Source organism: Pyrgilauda ruficollis, unplaced genomic scaffold, assembly GCF_017590135.1.
Source record: "Pyrgilauda ruficollis isolate IOZ18807 unplaced genomic scaffold, ASM1759013v1 scaffold48, whole genome shotgun sequence".
Lineage (NCBI taxonomy): Eukaryota > Metazoa > Chordata > Aves > Passeriformes > Passeridae > Pyrgilauda > Pyrgilauda ruficollis.
The window spans coordinates 7,692,577-7,711,196 of NW_024526377.1; the positions used below are offsets into that span (position 1 = coordinate 7,692,577).

The 18,620-nt window shown below is 41.5% G+C and overlaps 1 protein-coding gene across 1 annotated transcript in view; it reads right to left on the reverse strand.

Annotated features, from left to right (window-relative positions):
• COL22A1 (collagen type XXII alpha 1 chain) overlaps positions 1-18,013 on the reverse strand; it is a 196,093-nt gene extending 178,080 nt beyond the window's left edge. The window contains exons 1-2 of the mRNA XM_041479400.1: positions 17,929-18,013; positions 13,237-13,803 (exon numbers count right to left, since the gene is read on the reverse strand). Of these exons, the coding sequence (XP_041335334.1) occupies positions 13,237-13,803; positions 17,929-18,013 (652 nt within the window). The remainder of the gene's footprint in view (positions 1-13,236; positions 13,804-17,928) is intronic.
• Between the last annotated feature and the right edge of the window lie 607 nt (positions 18,014-18,620).

The following is an 18,620-nucleotide window of genomic DNA, read 5'->3' on the forward strand; positions in this document are numbered from 1 at the left end:
GCTTAAGAAAACCATTGGATTCACTAGAAATAACTCAAAATGTATGCAAATAGCTGTACAAAGTTGTGACAAGTCAGTCTAATACTTTCTCAGATGTTTGGTTAATTAAACATTTATTATCTTGCATGCTACTAGTTCAAGGAAAATAATTAGCAGTGAGATATTACTGAGCATAAATACAGAGTGAAACTACTCTATGCTCCAAAATAGAAATCAATGCTTTAGTTATAAGACAAACTAAAGAACCTAAAAAAAAACCCAAAAAACCAACCTTCTCTAGGATCTGAACAAGGAAGAATTTTCTTGACCCTGTGAGAGTGAGAGATATTTTTCAACATTTCAGTAGCACCTGACATTTTATGGCCAAGGCATGTGCCCACAGAAATCAAAGCAAAAAGCTGAGAGACTTTTCTTTATTACAGACTCCCAAGAACAAATAAAAATATCGACCTCCAAAGCCAAATTACTTATAATCAACTCAAAAATAGTTTGCAGAGATGAATGTGGTGGGAGGGTGTAGCAATCCATCCACTAATTCCATTTATTTAGAGTTCCTGTTCTGCTTTCTTGTGCTGTCAGCAAGCACACAGGACAGTATTTTTGACTAAATAATAGTATGCAAAAGGATTTACAATGAAAAAAAATATCCCACCCACTGGGATAAACTCCTAATTATAGATGATAAAAATCCTTGATTCTGAGCCAGTCATACATTAAAGAGATTCCTGTGTACCATCTTACACTGTGTGAAGCCACAGTGTCTTACAGCTTGTAAAGCTGTGAGCACGTAAATACTCAGCTGGTGATAAATAAATTATAAATATAATATTAGCCCAGGAAATTAATTCTTCAGGATATTATTAAGGTCACTACAAAGAACAATTTATCAGGCAGGTAAATTAGACAGGCATCTGCTTCTATGCTTGCTAATAGAAATCAGAAGAGTCAGTGTAAATTATGTTGAATTTTTGAAAGATTTGCAGCGCTGTAAATGTTACACTTGTCCCTAAACAACTTTGTTAAAAATCAACATGCATGATTCACTATTCCAGCACAGAGCTCTGATAGCTTGCAGGAATAGTTAGCTGATACATCCCTGAATAAACTAACACAGTAAATTTTCCAGTACATTTTGTTTTATTTTGTGAGAATCATACACTCACAGTTCAACTAAGACTCACATCCGATTCATTACAAGCAAGGATAATGATGATTTCCTTCTAGTTTAATACTCTCTTGCCCATTTCACTAGAGCCATGAGCTCCAGTGGAGCCACAGGTGCAGAAGTGGGGTCATTTCTCTGGAGTGGGAGTGGTGCTTGCAGGTTATCAATAAGCTTGACTAGGGAAGGGACATTATGGCCAACATTGCCCTCTTGCAAAACTCTTGGGGCTGAACACTACCAAAATATTTAGGGAAATATGGTGTCAGGAACTGAAAAAAATGGATATTCAATTTCCGAGTCTAGACACCAAAGTGACCTTTCAGTGCCTGATCAATGTGCTGCACCAGAGAGCACTGAGATGGGTTTCAGGAATCTGTGACTCAAAGATTGCTCTGGGTCATTTTGGTCCCTGAGGGATTGTTAGTCCTGAGCACATCCCTTCTCTAACATGATCCTTCTTATATGTGTTTTGTTAATATACAGGTCAAAATGTTTGAGACAAGGCATGCTGTATCCCATCAGACAAGTCCTGCTCAACAGTAACAAAAACATCTCTACATTTTCAATGTTGTGTTCAGTAGAAATCTAAAACATATCTCCATACCAGCCACTGTGAAAAAAATTAACTCCATCCCAGCCAAAACCAGCACCCTACTGCAGAGGTGCCATTTACATTTACATTTACCTGCAAAAGGCCCTCAGAGTGAATTCAATGAAAGTTTGAATAAATCATAGAAGGGACCTAAATGATCATTCAGTTCCAAACCTGCCATGGGCAGGGACACCTTCTGCTACACCAAAGTCCTGGTCCATTGGAACTTGTTTCAGTGCCTCACCACTAAGTGTGAGTTTCTTCTTACTATCTAATCTAGATTTTATCTCTTTCAGGTTAAAGCCATTTATATTTTTTCAATCAGATAATAATCTGATAAGAAAGATTGTTAAATTTCCATAACCCATACTCAGAACTCCACTGGCTCAAAGTCAGCTTTTCAATGCCATTCATAGCAGGGTGAATTTATCACAGCAGTTCTTCCACTGGGTTTGTTCATCAGGTCCTCCAAGTAAATTTTTAGCTTGTCTCTATGGGAAGACAACCAGGATGCACCAACAACATGGGTTTGGTTTACATTGGAGCTGATCTGACCTGGCATCCTTCCCATTTCAGTTCCAGTAAAATACACTCTGGTTTGGAGTCTGACTTTGTTACAGTGAGAACTGGAAAGATCATTAAGCATGAGTGGATTCACGCTTCAATTAACAACAACAACAACAAAGCCATTAGCAACAAAGGTATCTTTCAATAATAGCAGTTTAAAAAGCTGTCTCTGTTACTCTTAATTGTATTGCAGTCATTATTTGTTTTTTAAAGTATTATCTCCTTGCTGTAAATGAGTCAACAGACTGCAGCAGGTAATGTCACAACACAGTTAACTTCAAGGACCAATTTATCACAAGATTTAGGCAGAAGCCCACGATGAGGGAGAGGGAAACCACTCTTCTCACAGGAGTAGTCCCTCAGGGATTAAATAAATTTGCAAGTACAATGTTTGTCCCTGAACATATGTTAATACTTGGTAACAGCTCTCTCAACTGACATTGTCTCCTTCAACTGCACAAACCCTGCAGCATCAGGGAGCTGGGTGAGAATTGCAGCAAGTCCACCTCAGCTTGCAACACTGGTCTGAATGTCCATCAGTAATATAAATTCCAGCAGACTGAATTTACTGGCATAAGGAAACAAACGTTATTGTATTCCCTGAACGTGGCAGGGAAAGGTTCAACTCTTTTGCTGTTGGCTGTCAAAGCGAAGAATCCAATGAGAAAGTTATATAAGCTCTCTCAAAAGTGAATGAAAAGAAAGAGGCACACAGAGGTTCAATCATGCCACCTGTCTCAAACAGTCATCCTCAAAAGAGGATGGAACATTCTCTTGAGATGTCTGCTCCTTTCCACTGGCTGTCAAAAGAGCATGGACAAATCACTTTCAGGCTACCGCAGTTAGATGATATGAATCCTACTGAAGATACTTGAATATAAAGATACAAAATTGCTGAATTCTATTTATGGTTTTCAGTTCTGATCCAACCTCAATCTTCAGCTCAGAAACACCCTTTGATCTAAGCCATTAGAGTCATTTGCCACAAAGCTTTAGCACTAGTGACTAAAATTCTGCTGCACCACCCCACCTGTGTCATATTACTATTTCAGTCTGTGACAGTGTTGCATCTTCAGGGCCAAATCAGAGACACTTTTACAGTAGATGTAGAACTAATATGTAGATAGAACTAATATATGCTATTCATCCTGCTGTAAAACCCTGGAGGAACAAAACATAGTGATTTCTATGGCAGTGCAGCTAAATGAAGTCTCACCCAGAGGTGGTGGATTGGGTTGATTTTGTGTAGTCTGCAGTAAAAATGTCCTGTATTTCATCCTCTCTAGAGTTCTAACATGTTATAGCTTTATCTATCTCACTGTAAAAAAAGAGTGATACTTTAGGCTGAAAGGACACAGGTTTATTTTTCAGAGTTTATACATAGAGAAACAAACCTATGTCTTATGTACATACCCAAACATATATGCATATATGTGCATTTTATATATAAATTCCTTCATTCCTAGAGTACAGATAAAATTATAGCCAAACTGACTAATCCATAAGGAAATTAATGGAGTTTAGGAATCTGATGTCCCATGACCCTGTTCTTCAACAGACAAAGACAGCAAGTGAAAAAAATCACCTTATCCAATTGAGCTACCTCACTTGAAAGGTGCCTTCCCCCCTTCTGGCCAGGATTAGCAGCAGTAGTCACAGTTCCCAAAATGTACAGCACACCAAAAAGCATTTTATGCAGAACTAAGAACTATTCATCACCATTTTTAAGTACAGGAATACAGCAGAACTTGCAAAAATTTCTTAATTGCATTTTAAAGAACTTATTTAGTACTTTATCAAAAAAGCAGTTCTGCAAGGTGTCAGAGCACTCCCACTGCTTTTGTTTTGCATCATAAACAAGCTTACTGATTTGAAAAGGAATTTGGTATTTGTGTATAACTTGTAGGGAACTTGATGGGATTGAATCACTAACCCTACAATTTACTAACAAAAATAGCCCACCAGTTAAACCACACTGCAGCTCTACCACTGAGGAAGAAATATTCTCAGCAGACTGGTACATTAGAATTCAATTCTGTTTGTTGGCTTGGTTTATTTAAAAAAAAAAAAAAAATTAAAATTCAGCAGCATTTATAAACTTCCAGAGGAGAAAGGACGCATCACTTCATATTGCCAAGGGATAAGAAAGGAAATCATTCTATCACTTGAGTTTGAACTCTAGCAATAACATGAATATCTGTTGCAGTGAGACCATGCAAGGTTTCAAGGTTTACAGATATCACAGATCTGTTCAACCAGATGCTCCATCCCTGGAAGTGTTCAAGGCCAGGTTGGATGGAGTTCTGAGCAACCTGATCTAGTGGGAGGTGTCCTTGTCCATGACAAGGGGATTGGAATGAGATGATCCCTCCCAACCCAGACCATTCTATGATTTTATTATCTACTTACAGCTTTAAAATAAGCCATTAAAACTTAAGTGCCCAGCTTTGCTTTGATGACAGAAATAAATAACACAGGCTTCTAAGGGCAGCTCAGCTGAACACAGAACTGGAAGCAATGGTTTCATCCCAGATCTTAAAAGTAGGTGATTCCACCCATTTTGTTCCAGGTGTTAATGTGACACCTTATCTAGCTCTGAACACAGTTTTGTGTTATAGTTTGTCTTATAGTTCTGTTCTGCCTGTGAACTGTTTCCAAAATAATTTCAATTATCAGGTGATGCACTTGATTCAACACCTTGAAAGGTCACAAATTTTGTGGTTAACCTATTTGAAGAGAAAGCTGAGTTTTTGTGCCAAACCTTTTCCCAGGTGACACAGGCAGCCCATTACCAGCAAACACTTCATCCTTCTCTGAAATCCAGGACCTGCCATGGGACCTCCAGACTCCCTCATTAGGCTGAATCACAGGGTCTGCAGCTCTCATTGCAGTTACTCCTCACTTTGAGACTTTGAGGCTGGAATTTATGGAGCCAGGAGCAAAAGAAAAAACCCACCAGCCCTGAGAGACCAAGCTCACCACTGCTATAGTGGGGTTACAGAAATATTCATTTTATAAGGGTCTGGTGGTATCAGGAAACCCACTGGGTTTTAAAAGTATAAAACCTTATGATTTTTTATTACATTGCATGCTCTGATACAGATTCAACTTTTCTATAATTTTCCATGAATTCTACCAGGTCCATCAGGAGAACTAGGAATAAATCTCCCTAGCACCACCAGACTTTCCCTATCCAAAAAGAACTACATCTCCAAACTGAGGGAGAGCAGAGGAAATCTTTAATTTGCAGGTGCACCTAACCACAGCAGGCAATGGTCTATTCCATTTACAGATTGTGCTGGGAGTTACCATTAGATTTTTATGTGAATAGTCACATAAAGCATAAAAATTAACCACAGAGCAGGCTTAGAACACTAAGGCTTTAAGTAACTGGTGTCCTTTCAATGTGAGGTCAGTTTAGGGGTTGTAAATGAAGGAGGAAGAAAGGCCTGACTGTACAAATCTGCTGAAATTTAAAGTATTTAAGAATTGTGAAGGCCACATGCCAAGGGTTTTCTCCTCATTGCTTTGTTTTTCTTGGACAGAAAAGCCTGTAACTAAACCTAAAGCCTCAGAGGTTTTTAAGTGCCTTGCCCTAGTCTCCTGCTGAGCATCTGGCCATCTTGAGAGGTTATTCTTAACCTGAGCATTCCTCAGCAGCCCCTCAGGCAGAACACACCAAGAGAGACAGTGCTAGCCCAAGGATGAGTGTTCTCTTTTACCCCATCATTTGGGCTCCACTGGAGCAGACAGAAAGCCTCCTTCTGATTGCAGCTGGAGAATTATTGAGCTCCACAGCTGAATATTGAAAATGGTGAGCATCCACAGCTCCTGCAAAATCAATGTGGGCTGCAGGCAGGGTTGAAAACAAGATACTTCCAGAATATAAGAATATGTTCCAGCTTTTTGCCTGTTCCTATTTCTGTATTTCTGTATTTCTCCTTCACTTCTACATTATTTAAAAATGGCTTCCACAGTCACCACATCCCCCCCCCCCTTTTTTTTTTTCCTCCAAGCAGCACATTACTTTGTCATAGGGCTCTGAGACCCATGCTTTTCCTGATTGTCTCAATATTTCTTTCTAAATCTGGGACTTACTTTAACCGAGTCTTTGTCTTTACAATTATTTTTACTGTACATCAAACATTGTTCAGAGAGCTTTCTTGTCTGAAATGCAAGAAAACCTATTACAATTTAGGAGAGATGTTATCATCCAGGCAGATTATGTGATTTCAGACAAGATGTTGGCAGTCCAGAGATTCACTGTTTTACATAAAGTGATTGCCTGTGGTTTATGATGCTATTATTTGTCTGTAACTGCTGAAGAAAGAAGCTAGAGATAAGAAAGGCAAGTGCAAAAGGTTTAATTGATCTCATTTCATTATATTCCTATCTTCAGGGTCCCATTTAATATTCCAAGTGGTCTGTACAAAGTTGCAGGTATGGAACAGATTCCTTTTCTCACAAACTGCATCAGAGAAAAGAAGTAAAACCATTTTCTGTCACAGACTTATTTCTAAAACTCTGGATTTTGAATGACTTTTGGATTCATATCTTTTCTCCCTCATCAAAAAGAAGAAATCAGGCCGCAGATGCTGAAATACCCTCATCACCTGAAGGCAATGTCTAAGACATTGCTTTTTCCAATGTACAAGGGAATGAAAATAAATCAATAAATCACTCTCTGAAGCTCTAACAGAGCTAACATCCATTCTGGAGGAGAAAAGCTACCCAAGTGCACAGAAATATCAAAGTGCTGCCTGGAGGCACTGACAGACAGCCTGTGTCTAAGTGAAGGTGGTGGCAGCTTGCTCATCCCTCCTACCAACAACCCCCAGCCAGACACAGCCTGTCTGAGGAGGAGAACTCTGCCATCCCTCCCTGAACCAGCAGGAGCTGAGGCAGCAGTAAAACAGCAACAATTATGTGTACTGGAAAGCCTGCCTATGGAAAATGGGACAGGATCCCGAAGAGATCCATCTGCAGTGGGATATTTTCATTAAGCAAGATGTTTATTCAAGGCAAGCAAGTTGTGCTGAAGCCTAGAAGTGGAGTCTGAATGGGAAAAACCCACCCAGAAATCCACTTTATGCACAGCATAAACCAGAGCACAGCAGATCACAGGCTCAGGTCCACATTGGGAGCACATAAAGGATTTTTCTGTTTTTTGAAGTCCTTAACTAAAGTTCATCAAGCTGATATGAGCTAGCACTGCACCAAAGAACTCAATCCAGGTCTTCTGCTCCTACTTAACTGCTCTCACCTTCTGCCAGTTCCTCCCCTGGGACAGCATGGTGAAATAAATCTGGGTAAAAACTAATCTGGGAAAGGAAACAAAAATATTCATTGGCTTCATGCTATAGTTCATGGTGGGGCCACATAGATGCATCTGCTGGCAGATGGGAGAAGGAAGTTAGGAAGAATAAGATTTTCTTTCTTAGAAGTGGGGCTGGTCATAAAACAGCACTGTTGCAAATCTCAGAATAAACCTATTCATTTCAGAGTACCAAGCAAAATAAGAATTTATTTTGAATAATGGAATTGTTTAGGCTGGGAAAAACCCTTAAGAACATTGAGTCCAACCATTAACCCAGCACTGCCAGGTCCACCACTAAACCATGTCCCCAGGTGTCACACCTGCATGTCTTTTAAATACCTCCAGGGATGGTGACTCCACCACGTCCCTGGAGAACCTCTTCCACTGCTTGACAATCCTTTCAGTGAAGAATTTGCTCTTAACATTCAATCTAAACCTCCCCTGGTGAAGCTTGAGGCTGTTTCCTCTTGTCCTCTTGCTTGTTACCTGGGAGAAGAGACAAATCCCCACCTGGCTATGATGACTTGGAATGGCTGCCTAGAACAGAGGCTAGACAGAGTTAGAAAATAAAGTAGGTATTTATTAAAGGCCCTCAATAGATAGAGTTTGACCAGTGCAAAATCCTCACAGAGGCTACACCAAAGATGGACAATGGTCACGAGTTTTTCAGACAGATATGTTGGTCCATTAGCATATCAGGGGTTAATTGTCCAATTACAGCTTCAGGTAATGAAGTCATATTCCCCCAGATTGCTTCCCCCCAATTCACTTTTGTTTGTGCTTTTTGGGGTCTGAGGCTGAGGCTGTCCTTGGCTGTCAGGACTGGAAGGATTGTTTTGTCTGAACAAAATATGAAGAGACCCTACTAACACCCTAAATGGAGTTCAGTTATACACTAATGCAGTACAGGACCTGAAAAATACAAAAGCTAGAAATTTAAGGCATCATGATTTCAGGGAGTTGTACAGAACAATAAGATTCCAGCTCAGCTGCTTTCCTCCAGGCTAAACTTCCAGCTCCCTCAGCCACTACTCAAAGGACTCATGATAAAGACCCTGCACCAGCTTAGATGCCTTCTTTGGACATGCAGCATTTAAATGATGTGGAGATTACAGTGCCAGAACAGAGCTGTAGTTATGATCTGGGAGAACAATCCCTTCTGCATGATCTGTGGAGAAAGTGAGGGACAACCAGCAGCCACAGCTCATCCACAGAGTTCAAAGCTGCCTGCCAGACACCAGCTCTGGAACCATTTCTCTCTAAGCTGGTGATGACTAGACCAAGTGCAAAATTAAAACTGAGAGTTTCAGACATTTGATTTGAAAATAAAAAGTTTTGCAAGAGAAAATGAATATCTGAATATCTGTGCTGTGCTCCCTGGAGCCAAAAGATATCAGACAGTCGCTCAACTAAATGGCAGATCACCACTAAACACATTTTGTCTCCTCACATCCATGAAAAGTGATTTTTTTTCCTTTAGTTTCAAGTAAAGCATAAATCAGTTGGAAATTCTGTCACAGACCATTCATGCCTTCACAGGAAACTGCAATTAGCCAGCAAATGTGGTGATGAAAGGATGAGTGATCCTGTCATCTGTACCGTCAGTGATTGCTGGAAGATGGAGATGTTGCAGAGCTTGAGAAAGCCACCACGACAGCTGTGGGAGTGCAGCATCAAGAAGCAGCAGGACATATCAGAGGTGACATCAGCTGGGTCACTGCCCAGCTGCAGCTTTTTAAAAAGCAGCAGTTGTCTGCTGAGCTTTTAACAGATTCCAAAGCCATCTGAAAGCCACTAGATTTTCAAGTGATGGTCAAATTCTTAATACCTACACTTAATCTGGACATCTTCTTAACCAGCAAAATATGGAATATACCCTTAGGTGTTGATATGTTCCAGTATTTCAGTACTTTTGTGAGATTTGACTGTACTGATAAGTCTGTTAGGAAGTGCCAATCAAGAAATGGCAATTCAGATGCCTTTGTCATGGTCTCTGTGCATGAGGTATTTTTAACACTAAAGGCCAAAAAGAAACAGCTTGCTGTTCTTCTGTGAATATATCATGAACCTGGGCAAAGACAACCTCAGAAACAGACATTTCTGAAGCTTTCAGACTATCCTTTTGATGGATGTTCAAGGTGTTGCTTTGAAGGCTGGAAGCCCTTCATCATCAGTAACAGAATAGGGATAGCATGTTTTATATTTTATGCACTTCATACACTACCCAAAGTCAACAAAGACATGTAAAAATAGAAATAGAAATATAAATGTAGTGAATAATCTGGACACGTGACTGCTTTTGATACCTTATCACAGACCTCACTAAATCAACAGAAATCAATGACAAACCAGTGGTACCAACTCATTATTGAAACAATTCAGCCTCATCTCCTTCTGTTTGCAAAGTATCTGAGATTCATGTGATGACAGTCCTTTGGCCTAGTATATTTTTAAATATTCCATAGCTGCCTGTTGTTATCCCTACAACATATAAGCAGGAACTGTATTTAGGAAACATGTAGCATCTCTGGAATTTTTAGCAGAATGTATCTCTCCTGCTTTCCTGTGAAAGCGTCAACCATTCTTGCCAGCCAACTATAGTCCAGAATGTAATGGAGATGTGTGGCAAAAATATCTCCCCCTGCCACAATGTCCTACTGAGCAGACATGTTTTTTTATTATGCTATGCTTACTGCCACAAGATCAAATGGGAGATAAAATGCTATTAATGCCCTCAATGACATCTTCTTAGCAATAAATTCAGTCAAATATAGCAAGATGAAATGACAGCGTCTCAGCCAGATGTCCAGGGAGACCTGAGACAAGCAATTCTGAACAGCTGGCATGAAATCCAGAATTTGCAACACTTCACAACCCTTTACATTTCAGCAGCAGTATCAGGGCTGGAGGACTCATCACTGGTCAGTACAAAAAAAAAACAACTTCCTCCTATTTCCGCCCTTTGATTCATGTGTCTCCTTGGAGCTTACACAGGATTATGTCTATTAAAACCAGAGCCTGGCTGTGGCAATATATGCTTTTGTCTCAGAATGTGCACAAAATAAACAGCAGCTTGGCATGAGCCCTGGTCACGTTTTCCACCCACCCTGTGGTTTGTATGTTCATGTCTTATGCAGAGCTGTCATTAAAACCACTGAAAGTTGACTGCACCAGCTGTTAAAAGTTTGATCTTCTAAACATGTAGTAGGCCCAGCCATCACAGTGAACTCCTTTCCTGTTCCTACTGCATGAACATGGAATTTAAAAGCGGTACATGCACAAGAAATCACTTGGTTCTGTTCTCCATCTCCATTCTCTCACCCCCCCAAAGCATTTCTACCTCACACATGCAGGTAACAAAAAAACAAACTGATCTCTAACAGAATATTTCTGCTGGAGGTGCTCTCATTACCTCATCCTCTGTTTCAGCAATATTTTCATGGTTTTTTAGACCTGATCTATACATCATCCCTCTTGAAAGCTTTCTGCATGCAAAGCAATACATTAAATAAGTATGATAACTCTGATTCTGCTAAAGAGCACCTTCCCTGGTTTAAATACAGGAAGAAAAAATTCAGGGAAGACTCTGGGATTGTGTATTTAAGGGTAAAAAGTTACTATGCAGGAGAAATTGCAGTCAGAGGTGAGAAGTGGGACTATGAGAGAGGAGTAGTCCCAGTACAGAAGGAGGCTCAGGAGCTGCTCCAGGTGCCAGAGCAGATTCCCCTGCAGCCCCTGGTGCTGCCCATGGAGAGGCAGCTGTGCCCCTGCAGCCCAGGGGGGTCCATGGGGGAGCAGAGATCCCCCTGCAGCCCCTGCAGGACCCACACCAGAGCAGGTGGATGACTGAAGGAGGTTGTGACCCAGCCCCTGCTGGAGAAAACTCCTGGCAGGACCTGTGGACATATGGAGGGAGGAGCTGATGCCTCCTCAGAGTGTGAGGAGTCCTCCCCGCTAGGAGGAAGGAGCAGCAGAGATGTGTGCTGAACTGAGCACAGCCCCCGTTTCTCACTGAGCTCACCAGTGCAGTGACACCTTGGAGAGTGACTGTCATCCAGGATGAAGGATGCTCCCAGTGATCCTTTGCAATGGAAGGAGAAGTGTTATGCTGGACACAGGATGGGCTCAAAAAGCCACAGACAGAAGGTATTATACTCTGACAGGCAGGTAAAAGATTTTTTTGAGCAGGCAACAAATTATGTCCCCAGGTACAGAGTAGAGTCACAGTAAATTCTGTTACTTTCCACTTGCTTTGGAAAAGGAAAGTAACAGAATGGCGAAGGAAAATCACATTTTTGGTGTTCAACAGCTGCAACAGGAAGTTAGTTGAGTTGTTCAAGTGTGCCACTTGGAAGGGTTTACCATTTGCTGCTAGAGCCCAGTTGTGTGTATGATTACACAAGATTTTCACAGAAAAAAACCAAGCTCCTTCAGCCTGCATAGCTTACGGTTATTATTCCCCATGACTTCCATTTGTTTGGGATTACACCGTCCATTACCCATTTATGTTTAGGCTGTAAAAGCAGAAACATCTTGATATTGCTGGGTAATGTCAACTAAACTCTGCCTGCTTGCACTTGTCACTCTCTAAGGACCCTACATAAGCCCAGAGCTTTATTTTTTTACAAAGGGAGGTCACAGAAAGCAATAACAGATCTTCACAACATCAACTACGAGGCCTGTTCACAGTAATCACCACACACAATGCAAAAAAAGCAGCAAAACCAAGCAGCTTTCATGTAGTCACTAAGAACAAGAGAGTGATTTATCAGTGGTGGAAGAACAAGGTGTGTGATTGTTGTTCCTTTTAAAGTGCTGGGAGATAGCAGCCACAACGCCATTCCCATCCTCTTCATCAAGGAGTTGGAAAATCAGGGTCATTTATGCAGTGCAATTCCCCCACACTTTTCTCCATTAAAAGTCATTCAAACATCACCAATGCTTGTGCTGTTGGCAGCCAGAGCACTAGAGAACACCAGTTGTCAGTAGAGTTGAGATGCTGAAAAAAGGCAGAAAAGCACAAACATCCCTTTGTTTCCTTAAGGATCATCCCCAGCAGCATCCAGAGCATTCTCTTCACAATACAGTGCCAGAAAATGAGGGGGAAAAGGGTCCTACACAAAGTAAACCAAAATCTGGATATAAATCAGACATCACTATACATATTCAGTAGTCCAAATTATTATAAAGTAGTTGAACCATATAAGAACCAAAAGGGAATTCATGGTTTACTGTGGAAGCTGACCTATAATTAATACTGAGTTGCCAGAGAACCCCATCACATTTCCTGTAGTAAAATCATAGAATCACAACATCAGAGAATACTTTGGGTTGGAAGGGACCTTAAAGATCACCTAATTCCAAATCCCTGCCATAAGCAGTACTCCACTAGATCAGGCTGGTCAAAACTGCACCCAGCCTGGCCTTGAACAGTGATCTCTTACAGAGTAGAACTGAGGAGGAGACACAAAAATAAAGAGGCATGAAAGAAAACAATCATAGCTTTTCATATCTATATGAAATTAGCATATCTAATATTCATATCTATGCTAACTGAACCTATTCTAATTCTGCAGAAAGGAAAGCTCTACTTACTCTCACAGAGGCGCCTCCTCAGCTTCCCGCGAATTTTATCGATGGCGTTGTAATCAGAGACATGAAACACGTGAGCAGACTTGGGCTCTGAAGCAATCTCATCAAGTTCCTCTTTTAAGGCTTCTCCAACACCCACAGCAAAAATCCTAATCCCAGCCTGATGGGCTGCAGTGGCTGGATCCAAGACAAAATCCTGGCTCCTTCCATCAGTCAAAAGGATAGCCACTTTTTTAACAGTTCGATCACTAAGTCTCCCACCGGCTTCTTTGGAAAAACTGTAGGTGGTGATGTACCTGAGAGCATCTCCAGTGTTCGTGTTACCCCCATAATACTGGATCTGTCGTGCAGCCTCTTTGATCTCCTCACGGGTTTTGTACTTTCCCAGGTCGAACTCTGTGCTCGGACGATCGCTGTATCGCACCACCCCGACGCGGGTTTTGTCTGGGCCAATCTCAAAGGTTTCCACCAAATTAGACACCCACTGACGAACTTTCTCAAAATCTTCTTTTCCGACGCTGGAGGAGGCATCCAAGAGGAAGACAAGGTCATAGTGAACACTCTTGCAACCTGCAAGAGTGGCAGAACGTATTGTTAAGGGGAGATGAATGCAGAGGAGCAGACATACCAAATCTTCCCTTGACACAGCTCCCTAGTGAGCAATTTGGAGGAGGCAGAAAACCCTCTCCTTATCCAGCAGAGGAAGGGCAGATTCCCAGCCCTTCTTCCTTGTGATTCACCTCCTCAGTTTCAGGACATCTAGAGAGCAGCACAGACCTCACTTTGAAATACAAACCCTTTCCATTCCTCTGCTTCTAACTACTTCTGCTCAATCCTTCAGCTACACCCGCTGCATGAAGATATTTTCTCTGACTTCATTGCAGTGCCTTTGCTCAGGCAGTGCTCTGAAATGACCTGGGCAGATCAAAAGCCCTGTCCTGACCTTGCCTATGCCAATCCTGACCCTGAGTAATGAAGCTTTCATGTCCCCTCTTGCATTAATGTTATGATTCATTTATGCTTAGCTAGAAGCAGTTCTTTTTCCCAGCATGATATGTTGAGGTAGCAAGTCTATAACAAGATTATTTCAAATTTGAGGCTTTCTGCCACTGCCTCTTGACCAAAGGATGACTTACTGAATTTTGGAATGTGTTCCACAACAACAAAGGGCAGCTGCCTTGTGAGGGAAAAGTTCACTTACCCCCACAACCATCCCTTTGCCTCCAACCATGATATTTGCAATGTGAGGCCTGTATAATCCAAAACAAAAAGCTATTTTAATTGCAACTTGCTTGCCCTATATCATCCAGACTGGTTGCATATTTGTCAGACACAAAAAAAAAAAAAAAAAAAAAAAAAAAAGTAGATCTCTCAGGAGATGTTTTTTAGTTGTTTCTGGATACATGCAAGTGAGGAAGCAGTAGGTCCATATATGTGCCACTGATGCCCAAGAGTTATCAATATAATGCCCCAACTGGACAAAATGTATATAAATATGCTTATATTTATTTAAACCATTATTATAGAACATAGAGTTTTAAGACTGAAAGCTTCTCTACAAAGTCAGTTTGGTCACAGCTGCCAACCATTGCTTCTCCAGAAGTTCTTGTCTCACATTGTCTCAAAAAGTACAACTGCATGGTTGACCAGTGGTAAAGTTACATATTTCCTACTGAATTCCAACATTCAAACCTACAGGAAAGTCACAAAATCTTCTCTCACACTCAGATTTTGACACAAATTAGCTCTGGCTTTTTTGCTCATCCCAGGGTTGTCACCCTGCCCAGAATGAAAGATTTCCACTACAGCCCATGGCTCTGGAAAGGAGGGAGTGGATAGCTCAGCTACACAGAGAGGATTTGCCTTCAGAAAAGACTAAAAGCATTATAAAAGAGTAGGTAAGTGCTCAAGGCATTGCATGATGACCATGAGAGTGATTGGAGGTACACCTGGGGTGTGGCAGGTGATGAGAAATGAGCATCACCTGCTGCTGCATTGACTTCTGTAGCAGAGCACATCCCAGTACATCCCAGCTGGGCCTGTGGGAACAGCCTCTGCACACGGGTTGGGATCACACTGTGACCAGCCCATCCACAGGGGATCTCTTTGGAAACAATCTGTTGTTGTGGTTCAACCCCAGCTGGAAACTAGGCACCACACAGCCCCTCACTACTGCCCTCAGCAGGACTGGGGGGAAGAGAATTGGGAAGGTGAAAGGCGGAAAACTCACGGATTGAGAGAAGAAAGTTTAATAGATAAAATTTAAAAAAAAATAAAATAAAATATGAAGTTGTAATTAAAACAAAATAACAAAGAGATATAAATAAAAGCCAAGAAAGTGGAGTGATGCAAATGAAAACAGTTGTTCACCACTAACTGAGTCACAGTTCCCAGGCAGGAGTCTCCAGCTGTGTCCCCCCAACAGATTTATTTCTGAGCATGATATGGTTTGGTATATCCCTTTGGTCAGTTGGGGGAAGTTGTCCCATCTTTGCCCCCTCCCAATTTCTTGTGCTCCCCAACCTCCTGGCTGGTGGGAGGAGGAATAAAAAGGCCTTGACTCAGTGTGAGCTCTGCTCAGCAGTAACAAAAACATCCCTGTGTCATCAGCACTGTTTCCAGCACAAATCCAAAGCACAGTCCCAGAGCAGCTACTGTGAGGAAAATTAACTGTATCCCAGCCAAAACCTGCATGTGGGACTGTGTTCTGTGATGGCATTTTGTGAGTGAGGGAGTGCTTGTCCACTAACTCCAGAGCAAGAAAAGTCTGTCTGGGGAAACTCTCTCGAAGGCAATCTGAGAGTGGAGATGATGGTTTATACCATTTTATGTTGTGGCATGCAAGTTACAGCTGTGTATATCAGCTGGGCCCTCAGTTGTGGTTCTGCTTGATTTTTGGAGAATATAAAAGGTAAAAATATTAACAGTAAAAGGTAAGAAAGAAGCTTACACTTCCCTACCTTGCTTCCTTCCTAAATTCATTATTATATTAATCTATTCTGGCTGAAAGAATGTTAATTAGGTGAGACTAAATAGAGAGCAACACCCACAAGACCTTCCTGTTACTTATTTTAATGACTCTCAGCAGGTGAGACAACAGCAATTTCAAAACAAACAGAACAGACAGAATGAATCCTGTCTGTGTTCAAGGGCAATGAGCCTTAAAACAAGGGGGAGTTAAGGTTTAAAAAGTGATGCCTATTCAAGGCAGTATTGCAGGGAGGAAAAACATGGTCTTTCAGGATCATTATTTTTTTGGCGTTGGTAATTCTTTGCTTGCAGACCTGGTGGCAGTGAGATGAAATGCTGCAGAAATGCTTTTAGTAAATATTAATCTGCATTTTCAGCACTCTAATGTCTACTGCTGGACAAAATTGACTGTTTTCCAAGAATGCCATAACAGTACTTTTTACTGGCAGAAACAATTCTGTTCATGTTAAGGGAATATGGGAGATAACTCATAGAGAGCAAAATTTCAGTTTTGTAATTGCAGAAATGCTCTCTGGGAGCATGATTCAAGGAGTTGTGCTCATCTACTCAGACACTGAACCAACTGTTTTGCAATATTTCCTTTAAAAATAGTTCACAAACAAGCCATAAACCCAAAATTATTTAAAGTAAGCACAGAATGAACATATAAATGGCTTCACTATATTCTGCCTGTGACAGGTCCAGAAGCAGAAAAAAAAAAAGTGAGATTTCACTTTGTTTGGTTACTAAGTATTTATTTCTGGTAAACTTCACCCAAAAAAGCCATAGAGAAATCACATAAGAAAGATGTAAAGAAGCTATTCCTTAAAATGAAAAAGGTCTAAAAAAGTCTTTCCTTTCTTATAAATTACCAAGCCCACAGAATAGCATCTTTCCTAGAAAAAGAGACAGAAAATCTCCATCTCAAAATGTCTTTGGACTCTTATGAAAAAATTGTGTGTGTCTACAACCATTTTTTCATTTGAGGTGTGGCATCACTGATGCCAGATAGCTCTTCTTGCTGACACACAAAAACCAACGTGTCCTTGTCAAGGATCCCTGTAAGAACAGTCCCTCAGCTACTCCATCCTCTAATGCACTCATTGATATTTGGGGCAGGGTGTTCATGAGCCCAGGACAAAAGCTGTGCCAGAGACCATGCTAATAACCAGACAGGAGAGAAACATAGAATTCTAGAGTAATTTAGGTTGGAAAACTCCTTTAAGATCATGAAGTTCAACCATTAGCCCAACATTGTTAAGTCCATCACTAAACCATGTCCCTAAGCACGACATCAATGTATCCTTCAAATGTCTGGAGTCAAGGGAGGGTATGAACAGTGCTCTGGCCCTGTTTAGCTCATAGGAAAGCCCCAGCCAGGCAGAAGATTCACCAGGTCTCATCTGACACCCACAGGAGACGATGGAAGAAGTGATCTCCATGCCAGTGTGGGGTAGATGGAGCATATCCAGAGCAAACTGTGGTGAGTTGCTCCTCTTGCTGTGGGTAGCTGAGCTAAACTTTCTAAGCCTGCAGCAGAACCAAAGACCCCAGGTAAATCACAGCCTTGACCCCTGAGCTTTCTCCATCCCTAAGGTCTGTTTTACGTATTTCCAGCAGTAAATGTCTTGGGTTGTTTATAGATTTCCTCCTAGAACTGATGGCTTCCCAGCCATGGGAGAGCCCAGCAGCTCCGGGGCGTGAGGCAGCGAAGGGAACGCGTACCTGCTCTTTGTGCCTCGGTTCTGTCCCCGCTGAGCACCAACGTGAGAAGAACCAAGAGATGGGGCACACGGCATCTTCCCACCATGGGCGTATCCATATCTCCTTTCTCACATCAGCTCGTCTTTTCTCCGGGGTGCGAAGCTTGCTCGAAATCCAACCCGCAGCCTGGAAAGGGAAATAAAGAGCGAGTGTTATCTCACAGCAGCACAAACGGCAGTAATGATGCAAGTCATGAGAGCAGCGTTTTGGAGAGTCGCCTCTTCTGCCTGTCATTTTACTTGACTAGACATAAACTGCTCAGACAAAGAGGCAGGAGTTCACCTACTTTTCAAAAGCTATACTCGTTCACTGGCTCTATTCACTGTGAAGCAGCTGAATGGAAACAGGAGAGAGATTACCAGATTATTATACTTTAATTGAGCCCACTGCCAACTACACAATCAGCGCACTGGAGTGGAAACCATTCCTGACCTGGCCCTCCCACGCATTCATCATTAGGAGATACACAACACAGAGCCCAGATACAAACCACTACAAATCACACACACAACCCGTTGCCACTTCACCCATCACTGCTTTCAGTTCTGGAGGCCCAAAAATGACAAATGCTAAAAATACACCACTGCTTTCATGTATGTATTTGTTGCCATCAGTCTTTCTCTATAGGAGTGAACTCAGCAGTTTCAAAACAT